At 36.5% G+C, this 19,523-nt stretch overlaps 3 protein-coding genes and 3 long non-coding RNA genes across 6 annotated transcripts; 3 read left to right on the forward strand and 3 right to left on the reverse strand.

The window, feature by feature from the left end:
* Positions 1 to 922: 922 nt before the first annotated feature.
* Positions 923 to 9,862, forward strand: LOC135789469 (uncharacterized). The gene is made up of 3 exons (XR_010547576.1): positions 923 to 1,318; positions 5,535 to 5,572; positions 9,548 to 9,862. It is a non-coding gene; the product is annotated as an uncharacterized lncRNA (long non-coding RNA).
* Positions 9,863 to 11,355: 1,493 nt separating this feature from the next.
* Positions 11,356 to 13,244, reverse strand: LOC135803684 (uncharacterized). The gene is made up of 4 exons (XR_010550847.1): positions 13,119 to 13,244; positions 12,717 to 12,784; positions 12,553 to 12,604; positions 11,356 to 12,439 (listed from the first exon to the last, which is right to left on the reverse strand). It is a non-coding gene; the product is annotated as an uncharacterized lncRNA (long non-coding RNA).
* LOC135803683 (neuferricin homolog) lies at positions 12,875 to 14,257 on the forward strand. The gene is made up of 4 exons (XM_065317355.1): positions 12,875 to 13,517; positions 13,583 to 13,723; positions 13,779 to 13,965; positions 14,033 to 14,257. The coding sequence occupies exons 1-4, from the start codon at positions 13,232 to 13,234 to the stop codon at positions 14,196 to 14,198; spliced, it is 780 nt and encodes a 259-aa protein (XP_065173427.1). The 5' UTR covers positions 12,875 to 13,231; the 3' UTR covers positions 14,199 to 14,257.
* A 304-nt stretch (positions 14,258 to 14,561) lies between these two features.
* On the reverse strand, positions 14,562 to 16,546 carry Calr (calreticulin). The gene is made up of 3 exons (XM_065317354.1): positions 16,375 to 16,546; positions 15,039 to 16,135; positions 14,562 to 14,977 (listed from the first exon to the last, which is right to left on the reverse strand). The coding sequence occupies exons 1-3, from the start codon at positions 16,460 to 16,462 to the stop codon at positions 14,960 to 14,962; spliced, it is 1,203 nt and encodes a 400-aa protein (XP_065173426.1). The 5' UTR covers positions 16,463 to 16,546; the 3' UTR covers positions 14,562 to 14,959.
* A 1,085-nt stretch (positions 16,547 to 17,631) lies between these two features.
* LOC135804048 (retinol dehydrogenase 13-like) lies at positions 17,632 to 19,230 on the forward strand. Its single transcript, XM_065317813.1, has 4 exons — positions 17,632 to 18,023; positions 18,178 to 18,546; positions 18,602 to 18,724; positions 18,775 to 19,230. Exons 1-4 carry the CDS (start codon positions 17,903 to 17,905, stop codon positions 19,065 to 19,067), a joined length of 906 nt encoding a protein of 301 aa, XP_065173885.1. The 5' UTR covers positions 17,632 to 17,902; the 3' UTR covers positions 19,068 to 19,230.
* LOC135804054 (uncharacterized) lies at positions 18,670 to 19,470 on the reverse strand. The gene is made up of 2 exons (XR_010550962.1): positions 19,250 to 19,470; positions 18,670 to 19,115 (listed from the first exon to the last, which is right to left on the reverse strand). It is a non-coding gene; the product is annotated as an uncharacterized lncRNA (long non-coding RNA).
* Positions 19,471 to 19,523: the final 53 nt, after the last annotated feature.

The following is a 19,523-nucleotide window of genomic DNA, read 5'->3' on the forward strand; positions in this document are numbered from 1 at the left end:
TATTTCATCTGGATGGAGGATAAGTGTGGGTTTTTCATGTGTTTTGGATTTAAATTTGATGAGTAGTTTAGTAACACTTTGTTCTAACATTTAGTGAGTTGTTTTGCATGACTAAATGTGAATTTATAATGTTTACAGTCATAATTTTACTGTTTATATAATATATTATTTTTATTTATTGATTAAACTATGAGTAATTGCATAAATGTGCTGTGAAATGTAACGATTTCTTTTTAAGTTGTTTTAAATATTTTCATGTTCTACCGCCGTCTAGCTGTGAGTTATTGTAACTTGCATGCAAATTGCTATTCATTTAGATTGTGTGAAGCATGCACATTTGCAATTGCGTGAGCTCACACAGACACGACTGTTCCTGCTATTTACAGACGTGACAACTCACTGCTACAAAGAAAATTTTGCACTGCCACATACGAACATCACACTTCTTGAAACACTCTATACTGTATTATATTTTTGCGAAGTGTACATAGGTGGCGTAACGCTACGTTTTTTACCAAAATAATTGCTGTGCATTTTCTTTTACTTAATTTACTTTTTACAAAATCTACGAAGCAATATAGAATTCATTTACTAACTTAATTATTGATTTAATTTTTAATTAAATTTATGAGGTTATATATTAACAAGCATGAAATTACCTATTTACTAATTTTATGTCCTGTTTAATCACAGGATTAATTAAAATAAAGAAATTGTAAGTATAAGAATTTTAGTGTTTTATTTTTGTATTACAATAAATGGTTTTGAATATAATATTTTTAGATTTAATAAAATGTAAATAAAATATAGTGTTGAATTCGTCGTGTGCACAATTCACTTATCTTGGTTTGAATGTAAACAAACGAATTGCAAACAAGCAGAGAAGCGAGATGTGTAGTTTCTTTATCAGTGTCCTCGCGCAGCCGGTTTTATCGCTAGTTGTTGTTGATATCGCTGCGCCTCAGCCAGCTAGTCAGCGGAATGTGGTCAGTTTCGGTTTGCTTGGATGACGATCGCGTGCGTATTTCGCGGCTCTGTTCATTTAGTCTATGTGTTTTTATCGCACTGTTTAATATCGACCATTGATTATATTTCATTTGTTATTGGAGTGCAGGGGTGAATGAAATGCTACAGTCCGTCGGTATATTGCATTTTTGAGCGGTGTGTGTGTGTGTGTGTGTGTGTGTGTGTGTGTGTGTCTGTGGCGTTCTAACACCGTGATGTCTTTGGTTCTATTGTGCCGGATCGTTGGATTCATGGTTGTCGTCACTACTCGTCGCAGTTAATAAACAAATAAGTTTATTACTTATTTATAAAGGTAAGGCACAAATAAAATTATTTATTTAGTTAAAACTGTGCGATACGATCAACGGATTGATGATTCTTAGTCTGCGGTAAATTCTCCATTAGATAAAGTATGAAATTCAGAAACTATTCTTAAAACAACAACCTTATAATTTTTATGAATTTTCGAAACACGAGGTGGAAATTTGGCTATATTTCGGGAACCGTTCGTGCGATAATTTTTATTCTCTTTGTAAAGTTGTGTCGATGTTTATAACTGAAGTGAAACATTATATTATATTTTATTTTAGTGCACATCAGAAATGTTTCGATTTCTACTGTATAGGGTAAAAGAGGGTAATGGGGGTCACTTAAGGGAGAACTCAAATATAATTTAAATTATAAACAAAATACTTGTTGCAATCGCTTATAAGCATTGTTTACTTAAATACCTATTATTTGAAATAATTTTCAGTCACTTTGACAATCAATTTTGGATATTATTAAAGTTTAAAAAAAAAACAGATTTGACTCCCATTACACCGACATGCGGGTAATGGTGGTCACCCTGGGGACAATCGGAATCAAACGAAATCTAGCAGATATCGCAAACATAATATTCCGCAAAGTCCCACCCAGTGCATTTCACATGAGCCCATAGCCCAAATGAAGTGCTATGAACCACATTTAATTGTTTTTTTTAAATCGTTGCACATTAGACATCAGTTTTCCAAATCTTCATCCATCGCCCTGGCATAAGTCATCAGTGCCAATATAGGAATCATAAGTTTTGTTACTTTCCTGCAGTATCGTTTCTGCATGAAGGCTATTGAAAAATAAGTCACATTGCTTTTTATAGGCCATTTAGAGCGGACTAAAGACAAAAACGTCCATTGGGAGTCGCATGACTCCCATTGCCCACAATTGCACTATTGTGAAAAAAAAAACAAAAAAAATATTTCTTCAAAACATTAATGTAATCTGAACTGCACATCACGATTTTGAATGTTTAACTAAGACTATATAAAAGTTTCATTCGAATATTGCAAGATATTCGACACTTATCTTCTAATTTGCGTGGACGTAAAATTAGATCAGCGGAGCTCAAAAATAAAATATTGGCGTATCTCAATGATACACGCACCGATTTGCATGATTTTTTGGGGGTGGCACTGGGGGGCCAGAACGGAGGTAGGAACGCCGTTTACGCGGTACTCGTAACTATTGTTTCGTGGATATATGGGTGACTCCCATTACCCGCTGACTCCCATTACCCTACTCTCCCCTACGCATATCGGGGTTTGTGTATAAACAACTTTTTGTATCGCGATAAACGCGCCCAATGTTGCACTCACGCTACAAACGTTCGACCGCTTCAGTCTGTTCTTACCTGCACGCGGTTCGGCATCTTTCTTTTATTAATTTCCGCGCTCTATTGGATTATTTTGATGGTGAGAATTAGAATTAGAAACATGTAACCTAGGGATAGTTTTGAGTAAGTGTAATTAACGTTTGTCTTTGGCAGAATGTCGCTGGCATATTGTCGGTTAAAATAGTCTAGTCAAATTCTGATGATTTATTTCAATTATGAATATCTAGTAAAATAAAAGAGATAAATAGGTACAAATCGCAGAGATTATTCTACGGACTTTTCTCTATACGATAAGCTAGTTAAAGCCGAAATCTGAGAGATGAAATTTTCATTCTTAAGAAAAAAATTGCCAAGGGGGTGCTTGATTCTTTTTTTCGACGATTTTTGATAATTAATATCTCATAAACTAAAAGCAGTAGCAACCAACGAATTACTGATTATGATAGATTGGAAAATTCTCTATCAGATAAAAATATACAATAATTATATTTCCCACAGTAAAAGGTCGAAAAACGCAACTAAAAGTGCTAAAAAGTGACATTTTGCAAATTTTGACGATTTTTTTCAATCGCGAATATCTCGTAAACTAAAAGAGATAAATAAGATCTGATCGCAGCGTTTTAATCTATGAACTATTCTCTATAAGATAGGATAGTTAAAACGGAAATCTGAGAGATGAAATTTTCATTCTTAAGAAAAAAATTGCCAAGGGGGGGTGCTTGATTCTTTTTTTCGACGATTTTTGATAATTAATATCTCATAAACTAAAAGCAGTAGCAACCAACGAATTACTGATTATGATAGATTGGAAAATTCTCTATCAGATAAAAATATAAAATAATTATATTTCCCACAGTAAAAGGTCAAAAAACGCGACTGAAAGTGCTAAAAAGTGACATTTTGCAATTTTTGCCCATTTTTTTCAATCGCGAATATCTCGTAAACTAAAAGAGATAATTAAGATCTGATCGCAGCATCTTAATCTACGGACTATTTTCTATAAGATAGGATAGTTAAAACGGAAATCTGAGAGATGAAATTTTCATTCTTAAGAAAAAAATTGCCAAGGGGGGGTGCTTGATTCTTTTTTTCGACGATTTTTGATAATTAATATCTCATAAACTAAAAGCAGTAGCAACCAACGAATTACTGATTATGATAGATTGGAAAATTCTCTATCAGATAAAAATATAAAATAATTATATTTCCCACAGTAAAAGGTCGAAAAACGCAACTAAAAGTGCTAAAAAGTGACATTTTGCAAATTTTGACGATATTTTCAATCGCGAATATCTCGTAAACTAAAAGAGATAAATAAGATCTGATCGCAGCGTTTTAATCTACGAACTATCCTCTATTAAATAGGCTAGTTAAAACGGAAATCTGAGAGATGAAATTTTCATTCTTAAGAAAAAATTGCTAAGGGGGGGTGCTTGATACTATTTTTCGACGATTTTTGATAATTAATATATCTGAAACTAAAAGCGATAGCTACCAACGAATTGATGATTATGAAAGATTAGTAAATTCTCTATCAGATAAAAATATAAAATAATTATATTTCCCACAGTAAAAGGTCAAAAAACGCGACTGAAAGTGCTAAAAAGTGACATTTTGCAATTTTTGCCCATTTTTTTTCAATCGCGAATATCTCGTAAATTAAAAGAGATAAATAGGAACGAATCTCAGTGTCTTAGTCTACGGAAAATTCGCTATAAGATACGATAGTTGAATAGGATATCTAAGAGGTGAAATTTTAATTTATAAGAAAAAATGTGAAAGAGGGTGGGGGTGCTTAATTATTTATTTCCACGTTTTTCGAAATGCTCCGCGTAATATTCTCGTCTATCGTTGCGCTGTCGCACATTTTAGTTTAGTTTAGTTTCATTTCATATAGCTGGTATCGCGTCTATTGTAAATCGTGAACAAGGTCACGTGCCATTTCCTGCTTTGCGCATCTATTACAATTCGCCCACAGAATGTTTGTTTTTCTCTAATGTGTGAATATATTATATATTATTATGGTGTACCATAGAATATAAATTAAAGAAATATTGCAATCTGATAGGCATTGTCAAATTGCTTATGACTGGCATTTTCATGCAATATCAACTTTGTTGCATATTTGATAAAATGTGTTTTAAATTTAAACCTGCCATTACTAGATAGTCGGTTTGATGGCACTACGATGCACGTTTTCGCGTTAAATATTGCTTGTTGGTGGTAGTGAGTGCACATCGTGTCCGTGTGGATCACGCGATTTTGGGCAAGAGATAAGTTTGTTTACCTGCAGGTATCGAATTTTTATTTCGTGGATTCAAAACACATCGTTGCTGTTGCTGTTCTTTCATGAATATAACTAACAATTATATATTAATTTTCTAATAGTTTATTATAAAAATCATCAACAATGCAAAACATTTTTATTATCAGCAGATCACTTAAGCAGATATCACTTAAATATTTTATATAAAATCTTGCACTCTGTCAGCAGAAGAAATCAGAATTAAACAAATCGAATTTTATTTTTTCATTACTTTTTAATAATCTAAATTTTGAAACTACTGTATCATTCATAGATGGCCCTAGCATGACCCAAAAATCGTAAAATAGATTTGTATTGTTTATTTCTATATTTATCGGCAAGCGTGAGCATTCGACACGAGAATTGTGTTTGTTTTGAACACAATTCACACTTTCTTATCGCATTGCCGTTTCCCCTCGTTGCCATCTCCTCACGCCGCATGTTGCTGCATCATATTTTAGTTTTGATTGCAGGTAATAAGTAACTTTCACGTAAACAGCATAGATGTTTATTTTTCTCTGCTGTTTGAATATAATATTACATGAATATAAAGCTTTATTTTCTTATTTATAGTATTTGCCGTGCCTTGGAGTCCGATGTGATCTGCATTGGTAAGTTTATAATTCAATTATATTTTTCATTTTAATTCCTGCGTCTTACCAAAGTTTGTATTTACGTAGTTGCGCTTCAATCCGCTCTTTTGTATCTCTTTTATTTTCGAGATATTCACAATCGGAGAAAACTTTAAAATAATGAAAAAGTTCATTTTTTTGCACTTTTAGACACGATTTCAGAACCTTTACACATCACATATTTTAATTATTTTCTTATCTTATCGAGAATTTTCCAAACTTTCATAATCTTCGATCGGCTGGTCGCTAGCGCTTTTAGTTTAACAGATATTTCCTAAATCCTCAATAAGCAGGGTACCGCACTTCCCCTTGCCCATTTTTTTGCATTGGGAGTTACTTCTAATGCCCTCTTACGGTGCCCTAAACACGAGTCACTTTTATCGCTAGCCTCGTACGGTGCCCTGAACATGAGTCACTTTTACCGCTACCCTCGTACGGTGCCCTGAACACGAGTCACTTTTACCGCTACCCTCGTACGGTGCCCTGAGCACGAGTCACTTACCGCTAGCCTCGTAGGGTGCTCTGAATGGGAGTCACTTCTACCGGTACCCTTTTTAAATTATTTTTTCGTTTCTTAGATTTCAATTTAACATGTCGTGGTCTTAAACTAAGTATTTCCCTGTATCGAAATTTATTGCGAGAAAATTCCCTAACGCGAGTTATAGTGATAGTTGTGTGTATACGCATATACGCAATAGTACTCGTAGCGCTAGGAATTGTACTTTCTTAATATTATAACACGCGAACGCGGTCTTAAACTAGGTTCGGATTAATTCTCCCAGAAGCAGAATTTAATTCTTAATCTCCCTGTATTGGAATTTATTGCGAGAAAATTCCGTAACGCGAGTTATAGTGATAGTTGTGTGTATACGCATATACGCAATAGTACTCGTAGCGCTAGGAATTGTACTTTCTTAATATTATAACACGCGAACGCGGTCTTAAACTAGGTTCGGATTAATTCTCCCAGAAGCAGAATTTAATTCTTAATCTCCCTGTATGGAAATATAGTGCGAGAAAATTCCGTAACGCGAGTTATAGTGATAGTTGTGTGTATACGCATATACGCAATAGTACTCGTAGCGCTAGGAATTGTACTTTCTTAATATTATAACACGCGAACGCGGTCTTAAACTAGGTTCGGATTAATTCTCCCAGAAGCAGAATTTAATTCTTAATCTCCCTGTATTGGAATTTATTGCGAGAAAATTCCGTAACGCGAGTTATAGTGATAGTTGTGTGTATACGCATATACGCAATAGTACTCGTAGCGCTAGGAATTGTACTTTCTTAATATTATAACACGCGAACGCGGTCTTAAACTAGGATTGGATTAATTCTACCAGAAGCAGAATTTAATTCTTAATCTCCCTGTATAGAGATTTATTGCGAGAAAATTCCGTAACGCGAGTTATAGCGATAGTTGTGTGTATACGCATATACGCAATAATACTCGTAGCGCTAGGAATTGTACTTTCTTAATATTATAACACGCGAACGCGGTCTTAAACTAGGTTTGGATTAATTCTCCCAGAAGCAGAATTTAATTCTTAATCTCCTGTATTGGAATTTATTGCGAGAAAATTCCGTAACGCGAGTTATAGTGATAGTTGTGTGTATACGCATATACGCAATAGTACTCGTAGCGCTAGGAATTGTACTTTCTTAATATTATAACACGCGAACGCGGTCTTAAACTAGGTTTGGATTAATTCTCCCAGAAGCAGAATTTAATTCTTAATCTCCCTGTATTGGAATTTATTGCGAGAAAATTCCGTAACGCGAGTTATAGTGATAGTTGTGTGTATACGCATATACGCAATAGTACTCGTAGCGCTAGGAATTGTACTTTCTTAATATTATAACACGCGAACGCGGTCTTAAACTAGGTTTGGATTAATTCTCCCAGAAGCAGAATTTAATTCTTAATCTCCCTGTATTGGAATTTATTGCGAGAAAATTCCGTAACGCGAGTTATAGTGATAGTTGTGTGTATACGCATATACGCAATAGTACTCGTAGCGCTAGGAATTGTACTTTCTTAATATTATAACACGCGAACGCGGTCTTAAACTAGGTTTGGATTAATTCTCCCAGAAGCAGAATTTAATTCTTAATCTCCCTGTATGGGAATTTATTGCGAGAAAATTCCGTAACGCGAGTTATAGTGATAGTTGTGTGTATACGCATATACGCAATAGTACTCGTAGCGCTAGGAATTGTACTTTCTTAATATTATAACACGCGAACGCGGTCTTAAACTAGGTTTGGATTAATTCTCCCAGAAGCAGAATTTAATTCTTAATCTCCCTGTATGGAAATATAGTGCGAGAAAATTCCGTAACGCGAGTTATAGTGATAGTTGTGTGTATACGCATATACGCAATAGTACTCGTAGCGCTAGGAATTGTACTTTCTTAATATTATAACACGCGAACGCGGTCTTAAACTAGGTTTGGATTAATTCTCCCAGAAGCAGAATTTAATTCTTAATCTCCCTGTATTGGAATTTATTGCGAGAAAATTCCGTAACGCGAGTTATAGTGATAGTTGTGTGTATACGCATATACGCAATAGTACTCGTAGCGCTAGGAATTGTACTTTCTTAATATTATAACACGCGAACGCGGTCTTAAACTAGGTTTGGATTAATTCTCCCAGAAGCAGAATTTAATTCTTAATCTCCCTGTATGGAAATATAGTGCGAGAAAATTCCGTAACGCGAGTTATAGTGATAGTTGTGTGTATACGCATATACGCAATAGTACTCGTAGCGCTAGGAATTGTACTTTCTTAATATTATAACACGCGAACGCGGTCTTAAACTAGGTTTGGATTAATTCTCCCAGAAGCAGAATTTAATTCTTAATCTCCCTGTATGGAAATATAGTGCGAGAAAATTCCGTAACGCGAGTTATAGCGATAGTTGTGTGTATACGCATATACGCAATAATACTCGTAGCGCTAGGAATTGTACTTTCTTAATATTATAACACGCGAACGCGGTCTTAAACTAGGTTTGGATTAATTCTCCCAGAAGCAGAATTTAATTCTTAATCTCCCTGTATTGGAATTTATTGCGAGAAAATTCCGTAACGCGAGTTATAGTGATAGTTGTGTGTATACGCATATTCGCAATAGTACTCGTAGCGCTAGGAATTGTACTTTCTTAATATTATAACACGCGAACGCGGTCTTAAACTAGGTTTGGATTAATTCTCCCAGAAGCAGAATTTAATTCTTAATCCCCTTGTATCGGAATTTATTGCGAGAAAATTCCGTAACGCGAGTTATAGTGGTAGTTGTGTGTATACGCATATTCGCAATAGTACTCGTAGCGCTTGGAATTGCACTTTCTTAATATTATAACACGCGAACGCGGTCTTAAACTAGGTTTGGATTAATTCTCCCAGAAGCAGAATTTAATTCTTAATCCCCTTGTATCGGAATTTATTGCGAGAAAATTCCGTAACGCGAGTTATAGTGATAGTTGTGTGTATACGCATATACGCAATAGTACTCGTAGTTTCGTTAGTATAACGCGCGAACCGAATGCTGAAATTAACAACTAATGTAATGAATTATTATATTTTATTTTATTTTAGTGCACTTCCAAAATGTGCTATTTCAATTCTACACGCATATCGGGGTTTGTGTATAAACAAGTTTTTATCTCGCTATAAACGTGCGCAATGCTGCCTCTCATGCTACGATCGTTCGACCGCTTCAGTCTGTTCTTACCTGCACGCGGCTCGGCATCATTCTTTCATTCATTCCGATTACATTACATTGTTGACATGTTGATTGTTTTGTGTAATTAACGACTGTCTTTGGCAGGATATTCCGGGAAAATTGTGTGTTAAAATAGTACAGGTTCATTATCCCTCAAAACAAATTTAAATAAGTGTGCATCATAGTGCGAGTTCTCACACGCGTGTTGTTTTTTTGTTTCAGTACTTTCTATGATTACCTGATGCACTGGTAAGTTTGTAAACGTTATTACATTATACTTTCATATTTATCTAAAATTGCATGTAACGTGAATACCGTAACAACACAAAATTGATGCGTGCCGTCGGATGCGACTTGGATCTACCCGCAGAGTATGGTCATGTCAATCATCGGTTTAATAACGTGAAATTTTCCTTGCTTGCATTTTTATTTTTATTTCATAAATCTGCCGGCTCTTTAACGTATTTTCGTAGTTTGGCAATTAATTATTGAGAGTAATATATTTGTAAAATATTTGTAATATATTTGTAAAATGTAGCAATTTTCTTCTTGTATCACCCTATGTTCTACTTTACCTTGCGTTCTAGTGTAAAACTGACTAAATTTGTCGTTTCTGGGTCGTTTTCTACTTAAACTTTGTATTTTATTTTTAAATTTAGGAATTTCCTGTTTGTATCACCCTGTATGTTTGTTTTTCTTGATTTCCTATTAAAAGTTTTCTAAATTTGTATTTAGACTATTTTCTTTTTTGTACACTTGATTTTCTTTTTGTGATGTACTTTTGTTGTATATTTTCTTGTTGTCCGTGAAAATTTAGAGTTGTTGTTTTAGGTTGCACTTTGAATTTTCTATTTGTAACACCCTGTATATTTGTTCCCATTTTCACTCACGCAGAAAATGGTCTATTTCCTAATTTCTTTATCCCGGTAGTACTTTGCGAAGTGTAACTTGCTTGCATGTGCGCGGCTATGCAGGTCGTAAGTCCTGTTTCAATATGGCGACATGTATTCTGTTGACTTGTAAAATATATACTTGTATTCTATTGTTAATAAATGAATAGTAAGAGATATTGACTTCTTTGATTTGTGTACCTCTTCTATCATATCAGGAACAGGTCTCTAAGAGAGTTCCCTCTCTCAGGGGATGATCCCCACTATAAAAATTGTTAAGGTATCCTGTGTGATTTGTGCGCTCCTTCTTTCATTTCAGCTACAAGCCAGAACTGGTAAGAATATTTTTAAGTGTCACCTCTCTTGAGGCGACTTAAAACTTAGAAATATTTTTACAAGACCTTATAAGGATTGTCCTTATAAGGAGTTCCCTCTCTCTGGGGGTGATCCCCCACCATAAAAATTGTTGATATGCCTGATAATTTCGGGGATGAAGCGCAGAGACATCGTAGCTGTAGGTTGGGCCGGGAGCAATGGAGGCATCGAAGCAGTGGGCGATCGCCCAGAGCGCCTCCGGCGCTCTGGTCGATCGACCTGTGACTGTCTTATAACGACACGTGCCAAAAAATTTAAAAATCTCATCCACTCCTGTTCTCTTTCTTCTATCTTCTCCTCTTCTCCTCTTCTCTACTCTTTCTTCTACCTTCTCTTCTCTACTACTCCTTCTTCTTCTTCTTCTTCTTCTATTTCTCTGTTCTCCGTTTCTCTACTTACTTTCTTACTTTTCTTATTGCCTTCACTTGTATTTCAATTTCTCTTTTATTTCGTTGCAATTTATATATGCAACCCAAATTTCACCTGTTATTTTTATATTTGAGAAAAATGCCTTCTTCACCTGAGATTCGATCCGTGTCTACTAGCATGCTAGCAGGTGCACGTACCCACTCGACCACCGAGTGTTTTTATTATTAATATTTGATTCTTCTATTTATGTATCTACTTCATTCAACTTTTAAAAACAACAACACAACTCAACTATGTTGCACTAGCTCCACGTGCATTAGATTTATATGCAACATGACTTAAGACGTCAATACTGAAAACGACAAAGAGGATACCAGAATGAAATATACATGAGACTATAATTTCACATTGTGTTTTATTCAGAACCATAATAATATATACAATTTTTAAAATTGTTAGAAATACTTTGCTCATACATGAGGCACCATCTATTAGATGATTTAAGTGATTGGTGGACCTCCGGAGCAGTGGCTTACGCTGAGATACACTTACTCTTGTATATAGCTCTGCACTGTTCACACGTACGTTTATACGCTCTGTGTTTGAATTTGAATAAAGCTGCAACTACATAGTTAGAAGTATATATAATCACCAGTGTTATATTGTTACTTAAATAGTCATCCTTCCTATATATTCCACAACTTTTAAAATAGTCCTTCAAAAATAAATAAACATATCGACAGCTAGCAAATTTGGGAGTAGTAAAAACTTGCCTTACAATACGCGCGTCTCCAACACTTTACCTATAGATATTGCTAACTCCATTCGTGCACTCACAAACATTCTGTCTGAGCATCAAAGTTGTCTATTTGCAAGAATTAATTATAAGTTCAAGTTATTCTTATGTGCGAAACGATAACTGATTGCCAACGGACACGCGCGCATAGGTAAACCAAAAATTAATCCACGATTGCTAAAAACAGCACCGTGCATACTTATCCGACGGCCACCACGCACGTCCCACAAATAACTACCACACTGGTGTGTTATTACTAAATGTCGACCTATTCTAATTCAATCACAGAATTAAAATCTTTAGTGCCGCTAACAATTGTTACGATGTTTGAGTAATGAACAAAGCACGTGCACACCACACCACGGCGCACGAACGACTAAGCCGGACTAAACAAGAACGAGAATTGATAACCGACCCACAGTTGGAGAGGCAACAATCTATGTTCGTAGGTTAAAAACAACAACGCGACTGGCAATATTATGGTACTCAAATTATCTACTCTAAATACCAAAGTATATGATTTGAAGTAATTAAATTACCGTAATATTATTTTAATTTTGTAGGTTTCCCGAGGGTTAAACACACAAACCCACAAGTTATAAACGAAAATGATAGAGAATTTTAGTACCTACAATATGGTGGAAGAACGGTTGTCCTACGACATCAGGTTCGGCCGCTAGACACCTAAAACAGCAAAAATTAGATAAACAAAAACACAAAAAGGGCAATTTCCTAGATTTCCCAAAGGATAAATCTACAAGTTATATACGAAAATGATAGAGAATTTTAGTACCTACCATCTGGTGAAAGAACGGTTATCCTACGACATCAGGTTCGGCCGCTAGACACCTAAAACAGCAAAAATGAGACACACAAAAACACAAAAAGGGCTTTTCGTAGGTTTCCCAAAATATAAACCCACAAGTTATATACGAAAATGATAAGGAATTTTAATACCTACAATTTGGTGAAAGGATGATTGTCCTACAATATTCGGTTGAACAGTCGCATTGAATCGATATAGGTACCCTAAAAACATACCAAAATTAGTTCCACGAGGCACAAAAGGACATTCGATTACAATTAGAAATTGACTTGACGAATTTAAAAGGCACCGGAAGTCACATAACTGAAAGATACTGACGTTGCCAAACATCACATCTGTTTAAAAACCATAAACGAATTAATTCTATTTCAAAGTAATGACTAAGACTAACCGAAATCTAAAAAGATTGCAGCAAGCACGTTCAAATCTAAATATACATTTTGAATAATTATCTATCGTCAAATACTTGAAACTTGAAAACTTTCACCTTTAAAATACACATATAACCTACAAGAATTCCATGAAAATATTACATACCAATAGTTGCTGGCATAGAATCAAGAAACTTGTAGAAGACAATGTAGAAAAGTACACATTCTAATAACACAGTATTCCGTTCTCGAATTAAAAGTATTAAGTAACTCCACAATATGTTTAAATTCATCACCTGTGCAATACTCTCAGCTGTCCTTTCCAACATTGTGTTTGATTTACCTGCAGTTCAAGAATACACAAACATTATACAGCAATATGCAGTGAAAACATATTTTAATTTACCTGCAGAGAATACACCACACCTTCTGACTGCAGAAGAGCTCGCCACGTACAATGGCGAAGACGGCAAGCCACTGTATTTATCAATAATTGGTCAGGTGTATGATGTGACAAAAGGTGCTAGATTCTATGGCAAAGGAGAAACATATCACGTCTTTGTAGGTAAGTAAACACAGACTGCACAAGCACAAGTAACACAATGAAATAACCTTAACTTGTTTGTTTAGGAAGAGATAACTCCAGGAGTTTTGTCAGTGGTAACCTTGAGGAGGCTGATATCTCAGACAATGTTATTCCAATGACACAGGCAGAGTTCAGGTCTTTGAATCATTGGGCACAGTTTTACAAGAAGGAATATACTAAAATAGGTTGGTACAAAAACCTATTAACATTAATTTTATAATATTTTGCTTAAAATTAAAGGAAAATTGATTGGGAGATACTACAACTCAAATGGAAAACTTACTCCTTATGGAAGAGAAGTGAAACTGTTGATAAAAGAAGCTGAATTGGCGCAGGCAGATGAAAACGCAGAGAAATTAAAGTTTCCACCGTGTAACATCGAATGGGACCCGCAGAGTGGCACAAGAGTTTGGTGCACAAGCAAAAGGTAACTAAAATTATTTACAATTTTAATAAATTACTAATAATGTTTACCATTTTACTTTTACCTTCAGTGGTGGAATTGAACGTGACTGGGTTGGTGTCCCACGAGAGTTGTACGTCGCCGGCAGTGAAAAGCGATGCGCTTGTATCCACGAAGGTAATAAAAACCTCGGGAATATTAAAGAATATCCCGGGTGCAGTCCGGACGCCGTCAGTTGTCAAATATCAAATGAATAATAAAAATTTACAATATTTTACAAAGTTTTTTACACAAAATAAAAGCATTTTGGAATAAATTTCGTTATCATTGTTATTGTAGCGGTAATGTTTGACTCCTTACAAGTAAATCTTTCATCATATTGCATATTCCTGTAAAGGACAGTCGACTTTTATGTCCTCATAATGAAATATTCATGAACATAACCATAACAATAACAACAGACCACGAAATTATCGATCAGCGCAATGCGTTATCGGCGTTCATTTGTCATTTTAACCATAATGCAATAAAAAACAAGTCATTACGATCAATGACGTTTTTATAACAATACATCCGTAGGCGAATAATAAAATCATATCATTGATTCACCAAATCCGCCATTTTGTTTAGTTTTTCTACAAATAATTTATTTGTTGGCTGTATTAAATTCTCATTCAATATTTACAAATGTAAACATAATATGCATCAATGTGTTTTTTTTTATAACCAAAGAAATGACAGTATTGGTTGTTATGATTTGCGCCGGCCGCGCGCCGTTGTTTTCCAGGACTCGTGCGTGTAAAATTCGTCCCCATCATCATCATCATCGGCCGTGATTAGCTTTTGTTTTGTGTTTTAGGTTTTATACGAAGACGCGGTTATCTTAATAACAAAAATCAGTCAAAATAAACAATACACACTAACCAAAAAAACTTCACACGGTAAGATATAAAAAGTCTTTTCTCCTTCATGTGTTTACCCCACTTTCTCTTAACAAACTGCTGGCGGTGATGACTTCTTACAACTCGTCGTGATTCTGAAATGTTAAAAAATTTAATTAAAATTTATTTAAAATTAATTTTTAAATGTTTTATTACCTCAATCACTGGTTTCTCATCATCTTCATCATCCTCGTCCTCATCCTCATCATCATCCTCCTTCTTTTCTTCCTCAGTGGCAGCAGCATCGCGCTCAGCCTTATCCTGCTCCTCCTTCATCTTCTTCTCGCCATCCTGACGCGCTTTGAGTCCAGACAGAGCCTCTTTGGCGTAGGCAACATCATCAGTGATGAGGATATCATCGAAAATGGTTCCGGACTTAACCTGCCAGAGATCCAGACCAATTCCGCAGATCTCATCGTGTTTATACAGCTCACTATCGGGAGAATATTCGGGATTATCAATTTCCGGATGCACCCATGCGCCCTTGTACGCTGGGTTATCAATCTGCTTCGGTGCCCATTCTCCTTTGTATTCTGGGTTGTCGATCTGTGGGGGTTCCCATTCACCGTCCATCTCATCATCCCAATCTTCGGGTTTCTTAGCCTCTGGGTCTGGGATGTGTTCTGGTTTATCCCAGTCTTCTGGTTTGGAATCATCTGGATCCGGAATGGTTGCACGGTCATCCCAATCTTCAGGTTTCTTCGCTTCGGGATCCTTAATCTTCTTGGGCGGGAGCATATCCCAATCGGCTTCTAAATCTCCGCTCTCGACCTTCTCGCCATCGATTTGCACCTCATAGGTGTTATCCGGACGGACAATGAGTGTGTACACATGCGAGAAGACATCATCCTTGCAACGGATGTCTTTGTTGATGAGATGATTCTTTTCCTTGTAGTTGAGGATGACGTGGACTTTCTTGGTGCCGGGTCCGCAGATATCCGGGCCGAACATGAGCCTGTACGGTGACTCGCCGTGCATCTCCTCGGGTTTCAGCGAGCAGTCGAAGACTTTCACGTAGCCGCCGCCGCAGTCGATGTTCTGCTCGTGTTTGACGGTGAATTGGACAACGAGGTCTTTGCCCTCGGTGGCGAACGACTTAAACTTTCTGCTGAGGGCGTAGAAGCGCGCATCTTGCGACGTCTGCAGACCTTTGTCGGCTTCCTCATCGTTGAAGAACTTGCCGGCGGTGAGGACGAATTTTCCGAACTCTTTTCCGGGCGCTTTGCTGTATACCCAATTCTTTTCCCACGTATCTAAGGAAATCAAGATTTGTGGTTGAAAAAACGTGTAAAAATAGTGATTACGCAAGTTCATTCAGAGATTTTCAATATGCTACGGCGAATGTTCGAGAATATCTCCGAGAAAGTAAATGTAATGACGCGGCAGAAGCGAGAGCCGGTTAATTGACACGTTGAACATGTCGGCACCAAGCTATGCACGCCTCATGATAAAATGCCGGTGTTTATAGAGATTTCTAGAATTATTTACTCACCATCAGCGAATTTCTCCTCTAGGAACACCTCGGCGGTGGCTAAACACGCCAGGCTCACGAGAGCCGCTAATACAACACACGACTTCATTGCAATTCACCGACTTGCTTCAACAAACGCTGCCCGAATGCACACGACGCAATGACACGACCCGCACGCGAATGCCGGAAAATAAAGCCTTTCCCATATCAAATATACCAAAATCGTGCAAGCTACGACGTGACTTGTATATTCTATCCTTTACTTTTGATATTAATCAAACAGAGAAAAGTGATTGTCGTAGTTACATTAGCATAACACCGACAGATGGAACACTGCCATTGGTCGACGTGCCCAGTTGCTCCTAACGAGCGGACGTCCACCGTCCCTCCTTCTCTTTCCAACGCATTATAAAAATAATAAGTGCAAGTGAAAAGAGGATAAACTCACAGCGCGCAGTTACACATCAAGTGTACAGTTGTAGAACACTGATTGGTCGAAATGCAAAGAATCCTCGTGGCGCGTAAGTATGACAGTTTGAATTCGATAGCAAAAAGCACAGCAAATTGATGATAACAAACACGTTTTGAGATAACTAAATCAGCAGTGATTAGAGAACTGCTTAAGTATTAATACAATCATGTATTACATGAATGCCTGTAGCGAATTTAGAAAACTCATGAATAATCACTATTAAATCGACTTTCAATGGCGGATTAAGACCTTGACGCGCATTTGACATTGCATTTCGTAAATAATTGCACTGGTTGGCAAATTACGTCTGCAATCGATAACGACAGTAAATTGCAATTACTTCATTATCATTAAAGACAGTTAATGCAGATTTCAGTCGGGGGATTACGCAGTAGAAACGATCGTTAAGCTGTTGCTTCGAATGTTTTGTTCGGCGACGCAGAACTAAGCTATGCGAAAAGAAAGCGCAACTTCACTGTGCATACATAGGTGTATGTTGGGTTGCCTACCTTACATTCACAATCTCTTCATAAAAATAAACACATTTCACCTCTAAAATCTCATAAATATTTCATATCAGTCAAATAAATTATTAGAATAATGACTGATAATTGACCTATAACCGTCCGGAAAATATTCCAGAACCTGTTCGACTTTAATCGATTATTTTGCGCCTCAAATCAACGAAAAAAAAAAACACAAATCACGAGTCCTACTAGAAAAGTAAATATCACAACTTCATTCACTCGTCAATGATATGATAATATTCGACACGATACAAACAAGTGCTCGAAACAGCATCATCACCTCGTTTAATTGGCTAGAAACCGACAAGGTGGGCAAGCTGCGCATCTAGCATTAGTCTGCGTTCAGCTTTGTACTTATTCTGTGTGCGTTTTTTAGTAAGACTCGACCAGTCAGACTAGATTTACCGTTAGACGCAACGTGTGCGCTGCAAGAAGCGCAAGAATAACATTAACAACTCATAAACTTGTTGTCCAACACAAAAAACAATAAAATAAAAGTTTAAAACAATTGTTTAAGTGTGTAATTGTTACTTTTGTATTCAAATTCATCATGGGGAGTATATGTTCGGCAACCTGCAGATCAACTGCGCGTCTTGATGGCAAAACGGCCGTCATCACCGGATGCAACACCGGAATCGGCAAGGAATGCACCAAAGATTTCTACATCCGAGGTATTTATCAGTTTTTATACAATATTTCATTATTATAAAGATGTAGAAATGAGTATTTTATTGATTTCTCATTTGTTTAATGTTTTATTTGTTTGTAATGTCCTTGCGTGTATATTGGGTTGCGTAACTTTTTGGGTGTGTTTGAATATTATAGGCGCAAAAGTAATTATGGCGTGTCGAAGCCTCGACAAGGCTTCCGAGGCGATAGATGACATTAAAGTTCAATGCAAGGATGTTCCTAATCTTGGGTCTTTGCAAGCTGTTAAGTTGGATTTGACAAGTTTGAAATCTGTGCGTGAATGCGCTGATTCTCTGCTTAAAAGTGAAGAGAAAATCGACATTTTGTTGAATAATGCTGGTATTATGGCTTGTCCGCTGTACAGGACTGAAGATGGCTTTGAAATGCAATTTGGTACTAATCATCTTGGGCATTTCTTGTTTACTATGCTCTTGATGCCGAAAATACTGGCGAGCGATTATAACCCGGCGAGAATTGTTAATGTTTCATCAACTGCGCATACTAGTAAGTATTTGTTATACCACCATGTTTTATAAAATAATAATTTATAATATTTAAGGTGGTGAAATGGATTTCAACGACTTAAACTACAACACTAAGAATTACAGCGCTGTTGGAGCGTATGGGCAAAGTAAACTGGCGAATATTTTATTCACCACTGAATTGGCACGTCGCCTGGAAGGTATGCAACCAAACATACATATAACCTCAACTAATTTCAATTTTCCGCAGCCGCTGATATAAAAAATGTGCATACGTACACTCTGCATCCCGGTGTGATCCATTCCGACCTTGGCAGACATCTTTCCGATAGTTTCAACGTCTTCATCACTGTTCCATTCAAACTCTACGCGAAGGTATTCGCGAAGAGTGTGGTGCAAGGCGCGCAGACTAGTATCCATTGCTGTGTTGCGGAAGAAGCCGCTAATGAAACGGCTAAATATTACAAGGAATGTGCGCCGGCGCGTTACTCCACCAATGCCGGAAAACCGAAGATGCGAAACGTCTGTGGGAGGAATCCTTGATTTTGACTGGTCTCGGCGCTGATTTCAATCCGTTCAAACAGCAAGCGCCTTAAATTATTACTTAAGTTTAAGTTTTTAAGTTATATAAGATATGATATTCAATTATTATTTAAATTTGAATTTTTGGTGTTTTTGGTATATGCACGTGTTTTTGTAAATGCAATTGTGAGTTTTAATCATACCTGCCACTATCACACACTGGATGTAATATTTGAAGATCTAATGCAACACAATCAACGTCTTTGTGTTGATAAACAATGTGTTTCAATGCATGTCGTTTTCTTCTGTGTTCTTCTCGGCGATGGTTAAACAACTCGCGACGATTGGCGAATTTCCACGAACAATCACGACATTGAAATACGTCTAATTTTCTATTAGCTACCTCAATAATTAACTCGTCAAACTGTGTGTAATAGATGATTGTTCACTTGATTGTTGTTGAACTCTCACACTCAC

This window comes from Atheta coriaria, unplaced genomic scaffold (genome assembly GCF_025399875.1).
Source record: "Atheta coriaria isolate IRGN ID8LTWV9N9 unplaced genomic scaffold, Caltech_Dcor_3.1 hic_scaffold_3_pilon, whole genome shotgun sequence".
NCBI lineage: Eukaryota > Metazoa > Arthropoda > Insecta > Coleoptera > Staphylinidae > Dalotia > Dalotia coriaria.